The sequence below is a fragment of the Chiloscyllium punctatum genome, chromosome 42, assembly GCF_047496795.1.
Source record: "Chiloscyllium punctatum isolate Juve2018m chromosome 42, sChiPun1.3, whole genome shotgun sequence".
Taxonomy (NCBI): domain Eukaryota; kingdom Metazoa; phylum Chordata; class Chondrichthyes; order Orectolobiformes; family Hemiscylliidae; genus Chiloscyllium; species Chiloscyllium punctatum.
Window position 1 is genome coordinate 26,797,881 of NC_092780.1, and position 21,154 is coordinate 26,819,034.

Here is a 21,154-nt window from a genome sequence, read left to right on the forward strand (position 1 = left end):
GCTGCTGCTGGCTAGGTGGGAGCAAAGACTGAGCAGCTGACAACTTCTAACTAGCACTAAAGGCAAGCTTCAAGAAATAATTGAACACTTGTTCTTATTACTTTTCCTGGTCCCGGATATTCTTCCTGCAATGACTTTCCAGCTTGACCTACTTTTAAAATAGAAGAAATAGAGTTTCAGATGAATAAATGTGAACTCATTACCTATACAAATTCTGATGGGGCATACATCTAAGTTCTAAGTTCACAACTTATTTTGTACTACTCTGACCCTGTTCTAGCTTATTTTCTAAGGAAAGCCAACTGTTTGACTAGGCATTGCAGTTTGAAGGGCGGGAGTTGTAATTGGCTTTCATGTCGATGTGTGAAAATGTATTATGCATTATCAGGGTGTGTTAAGAAATGGCTGTTAAATGGCCTACTTTATTTAACCAGTGTTGATTTTTATAAATGTAGGTAAGCTCACATGTTGCCCACTTCCTTAACTTCGGGCCTTTTTTTTTGTGGTTCGTGTACATTGTGCTCTTGCAGGCAATTCTGGAACACAAACAAGAAAAACCTTGTATTGTGGTAACTTTCAAAGCACAAAATGCAAAGGATTTCTGCTGGGTTTATTGGCAAAAATGACTTATTAACTACATCATCAGTGCATTTTTGGTCGCATGTTTTGAATGCGAGTAAGATAGCAACATTTTCCAAATTCTTTCAAATGGGGTAATTGAGAGTGCTGTAACCAGAGATTTGAGTTGAGATGTGGGGGTGGTAGGCAAAAGGAAATTTGTTACTTTTTGAAGATATGTTAGGTTTATTTTAGATCAGAGAATCTGTAGGTGGATCACTAGTTTTCACGTTGCTGAAAGGTGCTGTTTCTGAACTATTAAAGACTGCAAGAGACATTGGTAGCTTGAAGGTAGCTTAGCAGCTGACTGTTTTTGCATGTTTTCTTGTTGTGATTTGCTTCAGTAGCTAGAGTATGATGTTTTCAACTTGAAATGGATTTCTGCTATGTCCCTGCAGTGCTTCACTCGGTGCAACGTTTGCTTGTTTCCGTTACTCTGCTAAACGTTTCCTCAACTACGAGAAAGTGAGGACTGCAGAAGCTGGAGATCAGAGTCAAAGTGTGATGCTGGAAAAGCACAGCCGGTCAGGCAGCATTCGAAGAGCATGAGTTGACATTTCAATCATGAGCTCCATCAGGAATGTAGGGGAGCTCAAGGGGGCTGAGATGAATGGAAGGGAGGTGGTGCTGAGGGAAGGTAGCTGGGAATGCAATAAATAGATAGAGGTGGGGGGTGTGATGGTAATAAGTTGGAGCGGATAGGTGGGAAAGAAGACTGACAGAACACTTCAAGAGGGCGGTGCCAAGTGGGAGGGTTGGATTTGGGATAATTTGTGGGAGGGGAGGTGAGGAAACTGGTGAAATCGACATTGGTGCTGAGTGGTTGGAGTGTCCCAAGGCAGCAGATGAGGCTTTTTTCCTCCAGGAGTCGGGTGGCTAGAATCTGGCAGTGGAAGCGGCTCAGGACTTGGATGTCCTTGGTGGAGTGGGAGGGGAAGTTGAAGTGTTTGGCCACAGGACAGTGGGGTTATTTAGTGCATGTCCCAGAGATGTGGAACGTTTCAGAACAAGTTGGTGTCCTGTCTACCCAATGCACCTCCGCACACATCATTTTACTGTGTCTGTTCCCAATGTGGTCTCTTCTACACTGGGGACTTGGGATGCCAACTTATGGAATGTTTCGGAAAACGCTTCCACCACCACCACCATTCCTGATGATGAGCTTGAGCTTGAAACATACTCTCCTGCTCTTTGCCTGACAGGTTGTGCTTTTCCAGCACTATACCTTTTGACTCTGAATGTCTCATCATGCTTCCTCAAAGCAAAATCCAACAACATTTTAGAAATCATTGGAGCAAAGGCATGTTCTTCTGATGAGATGTGCCATCAGGTAAATGTACAGAAGCACACGTTAGACTTCAGTGTCTTTTAAAGGCTTGTACTTTATTAATGGCACGTTGTATTCCATCTCTGAACCACCATAGGGCTCTTATCTTAAAGGTAACTGTTGCCAGGTGCAATGTTCTCAAACTTGTTTCAAATTTGTGTGAACATTTACTATGTTCTCTGCCCTAGAAAATTTGAATCAGTCAGGATGTAGCTTTCAGCTAGTTTACTTAAGCTGACAGTGCATAGGATATTTGAATCCTGACAAATTTAGCTTCAGTACCTGTCCAGTGTTTTTTGCAACTGAACATTTTTAATGCAAACGTGAGAATGTAAAATAATCCAGGAGTGTTTTTTTTTCTGTGTAAGAAAACTGTATGGGAGCATCTTTTGAAAGACTGCACATTGGGTATTGATGTTTCCAAATCAGAATTGTGACAAAGGCTAATAATTTCACTTCCTTTTAAAAATATAAGCAATTCCAGCACAATTCTAGAGCAATAGCATTCACAAGTACAGAAGTGCATACGCTGTGGCCAGACAGGAAGAGTTCCATCAACTTTATTTTATGTAAAGGAAATCCTCGAACACAACTGTTGGTATACCTACACCAAATGGACTTCAGCTTATGAAGGTATCTTCACCATTGCCTCACCAAAGGCAGTTGGTGTGTGGAGGGGGGGGGGGGGTGAGCAACAAATATCAGCTTTTCTGGTGATTTAATGTCCAACAGAAGTCTGCAAGGAAAAATATGAAGTGGTAGAGGTTGGTATAACTAAAACACTTAAGATGTTTTCGACAGGTAAATTGATAGGAAAGGTTTAGAGGGATATGGGCCAAATGGGACTACTTCAGTGTGGGGAACTGGTCGGCGAGGACGAACTGGACCGAAGGGTCTTGTTCTGTGTTGTATGAATCTGACACTGAAGATTGTGTACGAGAGATTTTCAAATTATATAAGAACTGAAGTGATAATTATTGAGTAGGATTGAACAAGTTAGATTTCCTTCTCCAGAAGGAAGATTGAAGAGTACCCTGATAAAGGTTATGAAAGGATTTGATTAGAGTAAATTTAAATAATTTACAAATGCACGAGATACTAGGTGAGGGTTATAAATGTCAATAAATCCAGTAAGGAATTTAAGAGAAAATTCCTTTTTGCTCAAAATGACCAAAGGGTCTGTTTACGTGTTGTAGAGCTCTATGAATCTATAAGGAATATATGGAGTGAATAACAACCATTTAAGGTGAAGCTGGGAATAGGATATATTGATGGGTTCCGTGAAGGCTGGGAGGAAGTGTAAGAGTAGACTGATCTGTCTTCACACTGAAAATGTACTATTTTGTCAAACTGATTGCAGATGGGTAATAAATTGGTCTTGATATTCCTTCTCGGGGCATTTAAGGATAGACTCTGGGGTTGCCCATGGATGGGCTATCTGTTTTGTGGGAGGGAATATTGCTGATGGCAGACTTTCTTTCCAACTGGGAAATCACATACCTTTTGAGTGCTTTCACAAGGCTTTGTACTGCAGCTAACTGGCTGGCTGCTAAAAATTATGAAATCTGAAGGACCTGTTACAAACTGGCAACTAGAAGTGGTCTAACCTCATTGCTTTTGTTTCAGCCCAGCTTTTGAAAAGGGGTGTTTATGTAAAGTGATCTGTGTACTTTTTATGATTTGCTTGGATTGCAACGTTGAATTGACCTTCTAAACATGCAGTCTTATTGTCAGTTTACCACAATAGGCTCACTTTGGGTCTTATGTTGTCAAGTGTTTTTTTGTGGCTTCAGGTTGAACTACATTTTGCTGTGTGCTACACCTCTGTCCCTTTTTGACCTTGATCACTAGATGTTTGTTTTCCCTTTTATTGGATCTGTTTAGGTTTTCTGGTGCTATGTTTTAGACCAGAAGAACAAAAAACAAACCTTTCCATTAGCTGAGTATTCCTCTTCAGAGATTTGCGTGTCATGCTTCATTCTCCTTATAGAAACATGGTTTCTATGTAAAAATCAATGTGGATAAGTGTGAGATACTGAACATGTGGACACAATATGGCGTACGGGTAGCATTCAAGAGTTTGCAGGAGCAGAGAGTCATGGATATATATTTGCAAATCCTTAATAGTGGCAGGTTCCAAACATGGTGTTTCAGGCTTCATAAGTTGGGGTAAGGAGTAGAGTACCAGAGCTATCTGGTTATGATTAACTTAATAGATATTGGTTAGAATTCAGCTCGCATACTTTGTACAGTTCTGGACAGTGGGAATGCATTGTAGAAGTGGGTTTGAGAATTATTCTAGGAACATGATAGATCAGTAATGAGACATAACTTCAAGTTGGGTCTGTTTTTCCTTGGACAATATTAAACAGTAGATTTGATGGGCTTCAAAATCTGAGTGGGTGTGGTGGAATTGTTTCTACTCTTAAACTGTGCCCTCTTGTTTGCAATTTATTTGTTGCACAAAATCAGCCCACGCAAGATGAGGAAAAACTTAATCGGTGAGCAATTCAGATATGGGTGAATCTTCCTGCAGTTTTGAAAAGGGCTTTGTTTCTATTTAAATACACATTCAATGTGTAGGGTTATGGGGGGCAGGGCATAATGGGCCATGTCAGCTCTTTCTGCACTGTGCTGAGATTTTTACCCTGATTCCTGGATTGTTTTAGACAGAAAGCTAAATAGTTTTTGTACTTCTGTTATACTATTAATTTTGATGGTCTAAATCATTTAATGAGTGCTTTACCTTCCTCATGATAAGGGTGAGATTTATTTGTAATTCTGGACCTAGACCAGACCAAATGATAGACGCTGAAGGCACAATGAGACTGAGACAGATTTGGTAAAGGACAAGAAAAAAGCAATTAACACAAGGGCCCTATCCCTGCTGCCACTGAAGTTGCCTGAGTCTGGACATTTGGTTAAAGATTTGTGAAAATGTTAATTGGAAAGATACATGATTTTGGCAAGTTTTGCAATCCAATAATGAAAGCAAGGGAATGCAAATGGAAATGCTGGTTGCATTGCTGGTTATCTTTTAATTGTATAGATTCTTGCTGATGGGAAAGTAGCAAATGTAATTCCACTATTTGAGAGGGGGAAGAGATCGTACAAAATTATACGACTATTAGTAGATGTTGTACATAACTGCTAATCATTAGAATTTAAATTAGTATGGGTTTATATATTTGATATACCTATTTTGGGAGCTTTGAGGATATTACTTGTAGCAGAGATGGAGAATCGGTGGTGGATCTCAAGGCTTTTAATGTTGTGCACAGGAGGCTAATAATGTTAGATTGTTTGGCCTATGTCCCTCTTAAACACCTCCCATTCATGTACCCATCCAGATCCTTTTTAAATGCTGTAATTGTACCAGCCTCCCACTTCCTCTGCCAGCTCATTCTATACGTGCACCACCTTGTGCATGGAAAAGGTTGTCCCTTGGATCCCTTTTAAACATTTCCTCTCTCCTTGAACTAGCTGTCTAGTTTTGGACTTCTCCCACTCTAGGGAGAAGACCTTGGCTATTCATCCAATCCATGCCCCTCATGATTTTATAAACCTCTAAGGCCATCCCTCAGCCTCCAATTCTCCAGAGGAGAAAAAAGCCCCAATTTTGCCTCCCTTTGGAATAGGGGATCTTTTGTGTACTAAACAAATGTGATGACCATTGCACTCTGGAATTGCAGTGCAACACAGTGCACGTTTGTGGGCTGTTTCCTATTATGGATTGATAATTGAGTAACCAGCAGAAAATAGTAGGGATAATGAGAGACTTCTCAGAATGGTGATTCTTATCAGTAATGTGCTGCAAGGAGAAGTGGGGCCACAGCTGTCTGCGATCTATGTAAATGATTTAATATCAAGGACCATAAAGTCATAGATGTACAGTACGGAAGCAGCCTTCGGATCATCTCATCTGATCCAACTGGATATCCTGTACAAATCTAGTCCCATTTGCCAGCATTTGGACCATATCTCTCTGAACCCTTCCTAGTCTCATGCCCATATAAAAGTTCCAAACCAAGGCAACTTCTTATAAAGCAGTAATTACTATTCCTGGAATTCAAGTAAATCCACTCTAACATTGAAAATATCTCAAAGGTGCAGCTCTTGCAGCCCCAATTTTTCCCATCCTCCATTTTGGATTATCCAAAATCCAATTATAATAATTCCAAACTTAATACTTGAAAACTAGTGAAAATGTGGAGTCTTCAAGCAACTAAATGAATGAAAATAGCAGATAGAAGCTAAGCATTCCCTTGTCAAATAAAACGGACCACATTTATTAAATGGTGAGTGTGGAAAATATTTATCTCCCAAGGTACCTTTGTCCTTGTTCAATTCACTGGAAGTTAGCATGCAGGTGCAGCAAGCTTTTGGTCTGTTATCTAAGAATGCATTTTCCATGGCATGCAACAGGTTCACCATAATAATCCCTCATATGGTGGGATTGACTTGACACGCTGGGTATGTCGTCTAGCGTTTAAATAAAAAGGATAATTGCATTGAAACTTCAAAAATTCTTGCAGGGTGGACAAGTCTAGAAGCACTAGATATAATCTTGGTATAGAGGGGAAAGTCATTTAGGACTGAGATGAGAGAGGACCACAGCTTTTAAGGTCATTGAATGTTTAGAATTCTGTACCTCAGGGCTGTGGAAGCTCCAGATATGGAGAATGTTCAAGCCAGAAGTAAACAATTTTTGGATATGAATGACTACCAGGAATATGGGAATAGCATGGGGAAAATGGCATTTAGATGAACAGCCGTGATCTAATTGAATTGAATGGGTTCAGTGGGCAGAATGGTTACTCTAGCTCCTGTGATCCTGTTGGTTTTTTTTTACAGAAGATGATGTGAGTAAACTGCAGGGATGGATAGGCTTATAAAAAACAATTCTGCTCTAAAGTATCATTGATTTACACTTCAACAGAATTAGGTACAGTTGTAGCATGAGTTCACATGTGGGCAAAATGCTGCAGGACTTCTATAATCTACAGCCTAGCAAAGTTAAAATGTGCATTTAACAAAATGTTAATATTAAGCCTTTTTGGAAAATTTCGGTAAATGTTAATTTAAGCAACCTTTTGAGAGCCAAATGCTTGCCAAATCTGAAGTGAGTGTTTGCATTTCATTTGAGACTGGCATGTGGAAATAATGTCTGACAGAATAAACAGTAATTACTCTACCAGCTATTTCAACCACTGGCCCATCATAACTTAATGCAGATTAGCTGCTTGCTAACTAGTTTTCTAAACTGGATATCAATTCTTGTTTGTCTTTAGTTTCAAAGTACTAATACTTAAATTCTTCATGTTTTTGCTCTTTTGAACCTAGACTAAAAATAGCTCAGTACATCTCCAAAGGTTGAGGAACATGTCAAATCATCTCCATTTTTGGTTAGGTTTAAATTCTTCGAAGACAGGCCAATATTGCAGTTTGTTGAATCTTGAGTATGTGCTGATGAGCACAAAATGCATTTCAGTTAATACAGTTCCAATTTGGCTTTGGTTTTCTAGATTAATAAGGAAGGTGATCTAATAATGTGCATCTAGCTAGAATGCCATCCTAACCCTGGTTTCAGATAAGAGGAAATGTTTACCAGGTTTCTTTCAGCAGTGTGTTTTCAAATGTACAACATGAGAGAGGAGACTGCAATGTAAAGTAAATCAAAAGCTGTTGAGCAACTGGACTTCCTATTGTAATTCTCTCCCTTTCTAATCTCCCCATTGCCCAAACCATGCAGTGGTTATGATAGAATTAAGGGAAAGTTTCTGAAAACTTGAACACATTTGTCTTGCATTCGTTGCATTGCATTAATGTGCACAAACGTATTTATAATCTTGTTTTTCATACTCCTTGCATAGTAGTTTTAATGGAATTTAGTGTTACTACATTTCTTGCAAGTATTTGAAGTTTTAGTTTTCCAGCATGGATTAAAATGCATTAATCTTTATATAGATGCAGTGGAGCCAAATTGTCCAGCTGGTTCAATGCAGAAAAGCTACATATAATGGCAGAGATTATGGTGGTGGTTACTGGAAATCAATTTTGAAATCCAAGACATGCCAGTCTCAGCAGAATGAGCTATGCATGAATAGCACGAGCCAATCCCTAGCAAGTTGTTAACTTCAGGGTTAAAGTTTGCAAAAATGCAATAAATTTGTACCTCTAATTTTGTTAGCTTAAATTTGGCAAAAGCATATTTTCTATATGCCTGGAAAATTTGTTGCTGTGTTCATGACCACATAGTCAATTTCTCCAGACTGTTCGGTCAAACACCAAAAAAAATCATCTACTGCTGTAGAGTACAAGAAATTGGCAATTCTTGTACTAAATAATTTACCCAATTCATTGGATTTTGATTATGCTTTATTAGGGATTTATATTTTAAATCAAGAGGCAAACTATAATTCCTTGGACACTGTATATAATCCCATGCTTAATGTAGAATTAGAAACTTTTGTATGCCAGAAGAGCTCCTATGTATTTTTAAAGGAGATTTTTTTAGTTCCCTGTTTATTATTGTAAGTCAGTATTTTTAGGGAGCAACTTGTTTAATCAGATGTGGAACATCGGGTTGAGAGGAGTTGAATCCTTCTTTGTATTCCTGTTCTCAAATTGTAAATGGCCAATTTAGTCAAGGAATAGTTGAGTTGGCATCATTTTTTTTACAACTTGTGTATTGTTGCAGAACATCAGAATATTTTCTGTTCAAATAAAAACATCAAGAATTATAATAGCTTTTGCTCTTTAATATCCAGTGATAAAATTGTGCTGTTAATTGAGACCATACCAAAATTGATTTTGTTCTTTTGTATTTAATAACTAAATGCATGCTATTTAAAACAGAACAAATAACAAGCAGCGTTTTTCAACCAAAGGGTTTCTTTTTGTATTTTCAGACTCCAAGCACCTGGCATGAGATAGGCCTGAAGAGGAAAAACTCTCATAAGCGTTCTGCCTCATGGGGCAGTGCAGATCAGCTGAAAGAGGTGAGACTGAAATCGATGTTGCCACAGCTGTGAGGCCTTTTGCACTCTGGTTTAATGCTTATTATCATCAGCTTGCACATGCTGTAGTGTTAGGTTTGGTCAACATACACTCATAATTGGAAATGGCTAACAAAAATAGTCATGGAAAGGTTGTCATTACATTGAGGAACTTGAGAAGCAGGAATTGTTCTGCTTTGAGGATTGAGGGGGATTAATCCTCTAGAGGGCTTAATGTCCTTTTTAAAGGCTGCAATGGTTCCACTGCACTGTGATCGATTAATAAATCGGCCCCAATACAACTTGATTTTTGAGCTTTTGGAGCGCTTGTATTTCTTGTGATCTCGAGTAACCAAGGGCTTGTTGGTTGACTAGAATTGCCATACTGCTGGGTCTAAGTATGACCAATTTTCCTGCCCTCTGCTTTTGCTTTATTCTGCAATTGGTGACTTGACTTTTGGTCCATGGATTTTAAAAAAGTCCTCTTGTGCTTAGTACAATGTAGCAATGTACTCTTGCACTGCTGCATGGAGCTGATCATCATCATTTAAATCATCTTAAGTCTGTTCACACTAGAAATCTCTCGAACATTCAAATAGTTTAGTTCAGTAGTATAGCATTTGTTTTACAGGCCTAATGTAGACTAGTGTTCTTAAAACATGTAACAATGCAGCCAAATTCTTTTATGGGCAACTTTTGGCTTGTTCTAATTGATAATTATTATGTCGTGCTTTGATGACCTCCTGCAATTAGGACTGCAGTTTGCTCTGACTGATTTGCTGTTTACATACAGTATAAATGAGGATAAAATGCCCATTGTGCTTGCGTGCCCCCCCCCCCCCCCCCCCACCAAAATAAATCTGGGCACTTCAAATATTTGCCACAGTATGTTGATTTTTGTTTTTAAAGAAATATTCTTCCGAACAGTGTCTGACAACTCAAGAACGTGAAGCATCCTCACTTGTTCTAAAAGCAAGCTCTACTCAGTGATTGCACTTATTCACATTTCATTAGTGACTTACATCTTGATATATTTAGGTCATAGTCATGCAGCACAAAATAGATCCTTCGTTCCAACCAGTCCATGCTGACTATAATCCTAAACTAAACTGCTTCCACCTGCCTGCGCTTGACCCTTATCTCTCCAAAGATATCTTATTAAACTTAACCAAATGTCTTTTTAGTGTTTGTAGCTGGACCTGTGTTCACCAATTCCTCTGGATGTTCATTCCACAGTACTTAAAAGACAAAGCTCCTTGTTATATTTTTAATTTTTCCCCTCACCTTAAAAAATATGCCCCCACCCTAGAGAAAAACCACTTGCCTTTACCTTGTCTATATCCCTTATGATTTTTATAAACCTCCATACGGTCACCTTGCAACTCCAACTTTCCATTCCTGGTAATATCCGGGTAAATCTCTTCTGAACCCTCTCCAGTTTACTAATAACCTCCTTGTAAGAGGGGGTCAGAACTGGACACATTACTCCAGAAGAGGCCTCACCAATGTCCTGTGCAACCTGAGCATTACGTCCCAAATTCTATACTCAAAGGTCTGAGCAATGAATGTAAACGTGCTAAATGCTGCTTAGCCACCCTATCCATGTGATGCAAACTTCAAAGAATTAGTTACGTGAACCTCTAAATCTGTTCTACAACACTCCACAAGGCCCTACTTTTAATAGTCTGTTTTACCAAAATGCAATACCTCATCTACCAAATTAAATTCTATCTGCCACCCTTCAGCACAATGACCCAGTTGATCAAGATCTCTTTGTAATTTTAGATAACCTTCATCACTATGTACTGTACCACCAATCTTGGTGTCATCCACAAACTTATTATTCGTACTTTCTATATTCTCATCTAATTCACTGATATAAATGACAAATAAATAGGTCGAGCACAGATACCTTTGAAATATTTCTAGTAACAGATCTCCATTCAATAAACAACCCTCCACTGCCACCCTCCGTCGTCACCTGTTAAGCCAATTTTGTATCCAATTGGCAAGCTCACCCTGAATCCAATGTAATATAACTTTACTAGTTAGTCCACCATATGGAACCTTGTCAAAGGCTTTACTGAAGTCCAAGTCAGCTGTCTGCTACTGTGCTCTCATCAGTTTTCTTGGTGACTTCATGTTACTGTATGCAAACAAGGTATTACACAAAAGCAAGTTTTTTTTTATTTGTGATTATGTAGACTTCTGGCAAGTGAACTCGACACTACTTTGGGGTAAATGAGAGATGTAACCACACATATCTTGTATCAGTGCCTGGATATGGTGGAGGCTTGGGTCGAGATACATCTGTTGCCAGGTTGTTTTGTGATATAATAGGGTGATAGTACAACTGATTTTCTGTGAGGAAATATGGTTTTCAGAAAGCATATAGAAAATTAACTCTTGGATGACTACTTACAAATGGTTTTTTTTTGTGAAAATTCAAAAAATTCCTAAAACTGCCCTTTAGCAATCAGCTGGAGAATGGCACTCCTCTTCACATTGGGGGAGGTGATGGCCCAGTGATATTATTGCTGAACTGTTAATCCAGACAGGCAAAAGTGAGGACTGCAGATGCTGGAGATAAGAGTCCAGATTAGTGGTGCTGGAAAAGCGCAGCAGGTCAGGCAGCATCTGAGTAGGCAAATTGGGCAAAGCTCCATCAGGAATGAGGCAGGGAGCCTCTGGGGTGGAGAGATAAATGGGGGAGGGGTGGGGCTGGGGAGAAGGTAGCTAAGAGTACAATAGGTGGATGGAGGTGGGGTGAAGCTGATAGGTCGGAGAGGAGGGTGGAGTGGATAGGTGGGAAGGAAGATTGGCAGGTAGGACCGGTCATGAGGATGGTGCTGAGCTGGCAGGTTGGAAATGGGGTAAGGTGGGGAGAGGGGAAATGAGAAACTGGTGACGTCCACATTGATGGTCTGGGGTTGAAGTGTGCTGAGGTGGAAGATGAGATGTTCTCCCTCCAGGCATTGGGTGGTGAGGGAGTGTGGTGGAGGCAGCCCAGGACCTGCATGTCCACGGTGGAGTGAGAGGGGGTGTTGAAATGTTTAGCCACAGGGTGGTATGGTTGATTGGTGCAGGTATCCTGGAGATGTTCTTTAAAGCGCTCTGCGAGAAAGCGTCCAGTCTCCCCAATGTAAAGAGACCACATCGGGAACAACAGATACAATAAATTATATTTGTGGATTTGCAGTGAAACTTTGGATGTGGAAGGCTCCTTTGGGGCCTTTTCCAAACTGTGATGCTTTGAATGTAGTCAGAGTCCATGTGGGATCAGTTGGTTACAGAGGCAAGCACTGAGGAAATAGATGTGGCTGTGGTAGCGAGACTGTTCCAGGACATGGTTGAAGAGCTTCAGGGCAGAGAAGATTACCTGGGGGTTGGAGAGCAAGAGAGCCCAACTGACCGACCGACCGACCCCCTTAGATCCTTGTAGAGCGGAGGAGGAGAACAACTTCAAGCTTTGATTTGGAGTGAGCTAGTGTGCTTCCAATTAAACCTGTTGGACTATAACATGGTGTTGTGATTTTTAACTTTCTTCAAGGTAGGGGACCTGCGTTCAAATCCAGCCATTGTGGATGGTGGAATTTGAGTTCTGTTTAAAAACTGCAATTGAGAGTCTCCTGTTCATGACTTGATGGAAAAACTTATCTGGTTCACTAATGTCCTTTAGGGAAGGAAACTGTCATCCTTACCTAGTCTGGCCTACATGTGACTGCAGACTCAGCAATGTGGACTAAATGTTCTTATGAAATTCAGAGCTGTGTATCTTTTCAGGCAAGAAATTGCAATCAATCTTGATGCTGTTTGCAAGGAGCACTAGGAAAATATGCAATAATCTTTACAGTTGGACTATGTACTTGGCTGTATAGAAGTTAAGATGTGCCATGTTTTTTGACTTGGAGTATTTTCCTTTTGAGCAAGTCATTTCAATCCCTTTCTTAAATTTATTTTGGGATGTGAGCTTTGACAATTGTTCATCATCCCTAATTGTTCTTAAGTTCTGGTAAGTCACTTTCAGCGTCTTGAAAATTTTACAGACTGACGTGATGGCCTACCTATGGGAGTGTTTCACTGTTGAGATCTCCCTTCAGCTGAGACGTCAAGTTAGAACTTGCTTGACCCTTCAGGTCAATATAAACACCATCTTACTTGAGCAAGAGAATTGAGGGTGTCATGAGCGTCATTTTATTCATGGTCAACATATTGCTATCATCAGGCTACTTATCTTGTCATTTGTGGGACTATTGCCATGCTTTCCAAAATCTTTTTTCCACCATAACCCTGTTCTTGAGCTTTGAGATCATGATTTTCAGTGAGATTTGAGGGACTGGGAAGGTGGAGATGGGCTGGCTGGCTGAGAGTGGATGTTTGTTTGAGTAGGAACATAACTGTTGTAATGTGGTCAGAGGTCCATGATATCCACTGGTATCTTAGAGCTCAGACCCCCTAACTCTTAGCCTGTGACCCACTTCGGGTTTCGATCCCCAATTTAGGAAACTGTAAGCTGTTGGTTGCCTGACTTCCCTCCGTTTCACCAATAACTACTCTTTAAAACAATTCATTGTTGACTCTGAATGTTCTCAGATTATGTCAGGTGCTACATAAATGTGATTTGCATGGTTGCTTTTTTTATCTATTGCAACTCTATTTCTAGCTTTAAACAAACAATAAAATATGATTTTATTGATTATTCAGTTTGCAGAGTACACAAAACATTGTTAATCACTGGGTAGGACCCAGTTCAAGCTTAGACCTGCCTGTTGATTATCACTTACTTTTTTTTGGAAACATGAGAAAATAGTGATTACCTAAACGAGGTAAAAGGCTCATATTTTTAAATAAAAAACATTGCAAGCTAAATTACTGCAACTACATGCCAGCACGTATCTTTGCTTTCCACTTTCAAAATTAATTGTTAACTTGTCCAATATCTCTGCTTGATTCAACTTGGGTACAAAGATTTCAATTAAGTTCTATTTATGGAGTCTTTAATTTGAATTTCATTCACTTTCTTTAAAATGAAATTCCTGTTTGGAAGTATTCTGCTATTCATGGTTTATAACCCAGTTTTCAAAGCTTGAATATAAAGTCTTTATTTGTTATGTAAACTGAATGCAATTGCTTTTCATCTTTAAAATGCCATACTCTGTAAATTAAGAGCATTACTGAAGCATAATTATCTTCAGTTAAGACTTGCTAGCTTCAGCTTATCTCTTCTCCCTGTAAATTTTGCTTTTTATTTTAAAATTGATTCCCAGCATATTTCAGAACATAGATGTTGCATAATCTAAGACAATCCTAGAGCTCCTTGCTCCTTTATACTAAATTCCAAGTCTAGGGTGCATCAACTCTTTCCAGTTTTTCTCCTCCATGCAGGCTTTGAAAGTTGCTCTGATGCTTAGCAAAAATATTGAAATACTACTTACATTGGAAGTTAAATTACCTTAAAATAACATTCCTGCAGCAAAGGGAAAAGTAAAAACATTTGAAGTAATGTAACTTGTTTTGCTTTCTGCTATCTCCCCAGATTGCAAAGCTCAGACAGCAACTTCAACGCACTAAACTAAGCAAGAAGCATGGTAAGGATAAAGAGAGGCAGTCACCTCTGCATGGCGATCATGCTGCTTTGGGTGTAGTACAGCAGGTAAGAGGCTGTGATGCAAGTTAACTATCGTTTGAAACCGGCTGAACAGGGGCAAGTTTTTAATTAATAATATTATTATTTAATACTCAAACTTGTTGTACCCTGTTAGTTATTGCATGAATTTTGAACTTGGTCTCAGTGGTTCCATGTCCTGAATTTGACTCTTCAGTACAGTTCATATTGATCGATGGAAACTTAAAGGGAGTGCTTAAATAATTGAAGTACCTGTATTTGAAAGTGAACAAACTGGTATCAGTCATGTGTGTTCTGTAAACCTCATACATTTAATACTGAAATGTCATAGGAGATTGTAAGTTTGTTACTTTAAGTTTAAATAAAATTAGCCCATTTAAGGGATATTTAGATCCCAACCACTTGCAATTTTCTGTTCCTGCTTCTGTGATCGGTTCATATAGCCTTTTCTACTCCTACACAAGTTGTGTTTTACCTTCACACTGTCATTTAGAAATATGAACTTTTCATTCAATTGTGCGTACTTTTTTTTCCTCATTGATTTATTTGGCTTTGAAAGGGACCTTCCAAGTTTGTACCAATTCTGCCAGCAAATCTTGCCATCACAAAGTTAATTCCACGACTTAGAAACAGTTTGGAGGCAATAAATCAAGAAATTGAAGGAATGTTTATCAAAGAACCTGGGGATAAAGAGTTACTGAAGGTAAGTAGTTTTGTTAGGATGCTGGTTTTAGTTACTTAGATGTTTTATTTGAGTTGTTTACAGGCTTTATGCATGCACCTATTCCTAACTGCAGAGCTTTCCTGTTTAAATGTGTGCTTCAAATTCAAATAACTTGCATGAGAATTTTTTCCTTTTATAACTGTCTGTCTGTACTGTAGTACATTAAGGAGTTATTTGATCTGTGTTCTTGATTTAATTGCAGGTGTTGGCAAGAGTTGCGATGTAGTAGGCCAAGGTATATTGGAATTGGCTTAATGCCCTCAGCTAGGTTTTTAAAAAAAGCCATTATTGCTCTCATGTAGGTAAGGCAGATGAACTTAGGGCTTGGATTAGTACCTGGGAGTTTGATGTCATTGCTATTACTGAGACTTGGTTGACGGAAGGGCATGATTGGCAACTAAATATCCCAGGTTATCGATGCTTCAGGTGGGATAGAGGGAGGTAAAAGGAGTGGAGGTGTTGCATTACTGGTCAAAGGAGGGCACTATGAAAGACTCTAGCAGTGAGGCAATATGGGCAGAGCTTAGAAATAGGAAGGGTGCAGTAACAATATTGGGATTGTACCACAGGCCTCCCAACAGCAAACGTGCAAATTGGTGGAGAGATCATAGATGTAGGAGCAACAGGGTGCTGGTGATAGGAGATTTTAATTTTCCAACATTGACTGGGATTCACTTCGTGTTAGAGGTCAGAATGGAACAGAATTTGTAAAGGGCATCCAGGAGGGTTTTCTAGAACAATATGTAAGCAGTCCAACTCTGGAAGGGGCCACACTGGACGTGGTGTTAGGAAGTGAGCCTGGCCAGGTGGTTGAAGTTTTGGTGGGGAATTACTTTGGGAATAGCGATCACAATTGAGTTTTAGAATATTCATGGACAAAGATGATCGTGATGCTAAAGAAGTGCTAAATTGGCAATTATACTAAAATTTGGTAGGAACTGGGGAATGTAGATTGGGAGCAGCTGTTTGAAGGGCAATCCCACATTTTGATATATGGCAGGCGTTTAAAGAGATGTGGATTAGAGTTCAGGAGAGCTGTTCCTGTGAAAACAAGGGAGAGAAATAGCAAGATTAGGGAACTATAGTCATTAGACAGGGAATGTAGGACCAATCTGAAATGATAAATGAAGAGGGCTAAAAGGGATCATGAGAGATCCTCAACAAGCAGGGTTAAAGAAAACCCCAAAGCCTTTTATTCATAAGTAATGAGCAAGGGGGGAACGGGGGAAGAGGGTTGACCCACTCAAGGACTAAGGAGGAAAGATTTGTGTGGAGTCAGAAAATGGGTGAGATTCCTAATGAGTACTTTGCGTTGGTATTCAGAGGAGAGGGACACGGCAGATGTTGAGGTTATGGGTAGATCTTTAATTACTCGGTCAAGTTAGCAAAAGGAGGGAGGAAGTGTAAAAAGGCATTAAGGTGGGCAAGTTCCCAGGTTCAGATGGGATCTATTCCAGGTTACTAAGGGAAGCAGGAGAGGAAATAGCTAACAGATATCCTTGCAGCATCCTTGAAAACAGGGGAGGTCCCACAGGACTGGAGAATTGCTAATGTTTTCCTCTTGTTTAAGAAGGGTAGCAGGGATAATCCAGGTAATTACAGACCGGTGAGCCTAACGTCAGTGGTAGGGAAGCTACTGGAGAAGCTCCTAAGGGATAGTATATATATCCATTTGGAAGAAATTAGGCTTATCAGTGATAGGTAGCATGGCTTTGTGCAGGGAAGGTCATGTCTTACTAACCTAATAGAATTCTTTGAAGAGGTGACAAAGTTGATTGAGGGAACGGGTGTGATGTCCTATACATAGACTTCAGTAAGGCATTTGATAAGGTTCCCCATGGGTAGGCTGATGGGTAATGTGAAATCGCATGGGGTCCACGTGTAGGAGTTAGATTGGTAGAGAACTGGTTGGGCAACAGGAGACAGTAATGGAAGGGAATTTCTCAAAATGGACACCTGTGACCAGTGGTGTCCCACAGGGATTTGCTGGGACCACTTTTTTTTGTGATATACATAAATGATTTGGAGGAAGGTGTAGTTTGCCTCATTAGCAAGTTTGCAGATGACACTAAGATTGGTGGAGTAGCAGATAGTGAAGGGGACTGTCAGAATACAGCAGACTATACCTCGATTAGAGAGTTGGGCAGAGAAATCAGAGTTCAATCTGGAAAAATGCGATGTGATGCAATTTGGAAGATGCAATTCCAGAGCAAACTATAACAAGTCCTGGGGAAAATTTGTGCCGAGTGATCTGGGTGTTCAGGTCCATTGTTCCCTGGTTGAAGGGCAGGTCAGTAGAATGGTCAAGAAGGCATATGGCATGCTTTCCTTCATCAGACGGGGTATTTAGCACAAGAATTGGCAAGTCCTGCTACAGTTGTATTAGACTTTGGTTTGGAATACTGCATACAGTTCTGGTCGCCACATTACCAAAAAGATATGGATGGTTTGGAGAGGGTGCAAAGGGGGGTTACCAGGATGTTGCCTGGTACGGAGGGTGCTAGCTGCGAGGAAAGTTTGAGTAGATTAGGATTATTTTCATTGGAAAGGAGGAGGTTTGTGGGGGGAGACCTGATTTGAGGTGTAGGCAGGTGGATAGCAAGAAACGTTTTCCAAGAGTGGAGGACTCCATTACTAAGGGTCTTGAGTTCAAAGTGCGGGGAAAAGTTTAGGGGAGATGTGAAAAGTTCGTCACCAGAGGGTGGTGGGTGCCTGGAGTGTGTTGCCAGCAGAGGTGGTAACGATAGCGTCATTTCATATGTATCTCGACAGATACATGAATGGTCAGGGAACATAGGGATACAGATCCTTAGAAAATAGGTGGCAGATTTAGATAGAGGATATTGATCAGCGCAGGCTTGGGTGGCCAAAGGGCCTGTTCCTGTGCTAAGATTTTTATTGTTTGGAAATGGCATTTACAAAGAAATATGTCCTGACCTATTTTCTGATTAGCTGCAGTGTTACTGTAGTTGACCAGTCTGGTATTTACTTAAAGTTGTACAAGAAAGCTTAAGAATAATCTTTAGGGTTGCAATTACACAGATAAGGGTTGGGTGTGCCTTTTGGGGTTTTTGTTCCTCTACTACCACCACCACCAAATTTCTTTTTTTGTTTCATATAGTGTATCTTGAGCAGGATGTCAGAAAATCATTTTTGTTTTGCTGGAAGTGCCCATGTGCAGATGTCTATGGATAGAACTTCTTTTCAGCAGAAGTGCCCACAGATTGAATCGTCTGCCAGTACCCAGTGTCCAGGTTCCCCTAATTTTTAAGCGTGAAAGAAAATCAATTTTATTTAATTAATCAAGGAGTTCTAAGTTGAGGGTTTCCATTCCATCTCAAACTGGGTGCATATTCTGGAATGAAGCTTCAGTATATTTTAGGAATATTGCAGTGTTGTTGTCACTCCATTAATTTTGTTAAATTTGAGTTCCTGTCAGCTTTTGGAGTTGGATTTTAATATGGCACTGAAGTGCCATTCATTCATTTGAGTCACTATGTCCACACCTCTCTGGCTGTCGGCATGTCTTGAGTTAGAACTATTCTCTGAAAGCCTGAGCAGGCAATCTAGGCCCGCACTTGATTGTATTGTTTTTAGGTGCTGCTTTTGGATGGGAAGTCCACTAAACCGGTACATTCTCACTGTATTCTGATCAGTACTGAGCCTCAACTGTGCCACAAAAACAGGGATTTCTTCCCATTGTGAAATTCAAAATTCCCATAATAAGTGACCCAAATTCAGTTTTTCACTTTCCGTTTTAAATATTTGCGTAGTTATTCTTTAAACATAATCCATTATGTTGGAGAATAGCCCATTATCATAGTTTGATCGTATCCAACAAGTGCTTTCCTGCAAAGTAGTATTGCATATAATTAATTTGCATATTGCACTTTTTCTCTCCGATCTGAGATGGAAATAAGATAAATGGTTCATTAATTTCTGGTTAAATCCCTGATAATTTCTGGATTAGGGTAAGAATACAGACTACAGCATCTGGCATCCCTAAGCAATGGAGAAAGTCAAGACAACACATGCTGGAGATCAGACTTGAAAGGTGTGGCATTGGAAAAGCACAAGTCAGGCAGCATCTGAGGAGTAGGAGAATTGATGTTTCGGGTATAAATTGTTCACCAGGAATTGGGGCTTATGCCCAAAAAGTCGATTTGCCTGCTTCTCGGACACTGCATGACCTGCTGCGCTTTTCCAGTGCTAGACTTTTCAATCCTTAAGCAACGCTAGATCAGGTATATTGTATATTAGGTCTCTCTGAAAAAGATAGTACTTCCAAAAATGTAGCACTCTCATTAAAGAATTGCAAGTCATGTTGTGGTGAGTACTGAATGTGGGAATAACTGAATTTTCAAATTTGTATGTGTGCTACAGCCAAATTGAGCATGATATTGTTTAAATCTTGACGTAGAGGTGATTCTGCTATAACTTTTGTTAATGTGAATTCACTACAATACAATTGACAAATTAGGGACACGTTTCTAAAGCGTGTGTTTGCTGTAATGTAATTACATCGCCAACAGTTTAGGTGCTGATTCTAAAGTGTTTTTTTATAACACTGGTTGCACAAGAGCACAACCATGTTAGAGCAGAAGCCATAGCGTCATAGAGATGTACAGCATTGAAACAGACCCTTTGGTCCAACCTGTCCATGCTGACCAGATATCCCAACCCAATCTAGTTCCACCTGCCAGCACCCGGCCCATATCCCTCCAAACCCTTCCTATTCATATATCCATCCAAATGCCTCTTAAATGTTGCAATTGTACCAGCCTCCACCACATCCTCTGGCAGCTCATTCCATACACGTACCACCCTCTGCGTGAAAAGGTTGCCCCTTAGGTCTCTTTTATATCTTTCCCCTCTCACCCTAAACCTATGCCCTCTAGTTCTAGACTCTCTGACCCCAGGGAAAAGACTTTGTCTATTTATCCTATCCATGCCCCTCATAATTTTATAAACCTCGATAAGGTCACCTGCCAGCCTCTGACGCTCCAGGGAAAACGGCCTCAGCCTGTTCAGCCTCTCCCTATAGCTCAAATTCTCCAACTCTGGCAACATCCTTGTAACTCTTTTCTGAACCCTTTCAAGTTTCACAACATCTTTCCGATAGGAAGGAAACCAGAATTGCATGCAATATTCCAACAGTGGCCTAACCAATGTCCTGTACAGCCGCAACATGACCTCTCTACTCCTGTACTCAATACTCTGACCAATAAAGGAAAGCATACCAAACACTGCCTTCATTATCCTATCTACCTGTCACTCCACTTTCAAGGAGCTATGAACCTGCACTCCAAGGTGTCTCTGTTCAGCCACACTCCCTAGGACCTTACCATTAAGTGTATAAGTCTACTAAGATTTGCTTTCCCAAAATGCAGCACCTTGCATTTATCTGAATTAAACTCCATCTGCTGCTACTTAGCTCATTGGCCCATCTGGTCCAGATTGTGTTGTAATCTGAGGTAACCCTTTTCACTGTCCACTACACCTCCAATTTTGGTGTCATCTGCAAACTTACTAACTGTACCTCTTATGCTCACATCCAAATCATTTATGTAAATGACAAAAAGTAGAGACCCAGCATCGATCCTTGTGGCACTCCACTGCTCACAGGCCTCCAGTCTGGAAAACAACCCTCCACCACCACCTTCTTTTCTACCTTTTGAGCCAGTTCTGTATCCAAATGGCTAGTTCTCCCTGTATTCCATGAGATCTAATCTTGCTGATCAGTCTCCCATGGGGAACCTTGTCAAACGCCTTACTGAAGTCCATATAGATCACATCTTCTGCTCTGTCCTCATCAGTTGTCTTTGTTACTTCTTCAAAAAACTCAATCAATCCAGTTTGAG

The 21,154-nt window shown here is 40.1% G+C and overlaps 1 protein-coding gene across 2 annotated transcripts in view; it reads left to right on the forward strand.

Annotated features, from left to right (window-relative positions):
- The window catches only part of LOC140465845 (glucocorticoid-induced transcript 1 protein-like), a 63,847-nt gene that overhangs the window by 32,929 nt on the left and 9,764 nt on the right, over window positions 1-21,154 (forward strand). For both annotated transcript variants that reach the window (XM_072561685.1, XM_072561684.1), the window contains exons 3-5: window positions 8,857-8,946; window positions 14,480-14,596; window positions 15,129-15,272. In XM_072561685.1, the coding sequence (XP_072417786.1) occupies window positions 8,857-8,946; window positions 14,480-14,596; window positions 15,129-15,272 (351 nt within the window). The remainder of the gene's footprint in view (window positions 1-8,856; window positions 8,947-14,479; window positions 14,597-15,128; window positions 15,273-21,154) is intronic.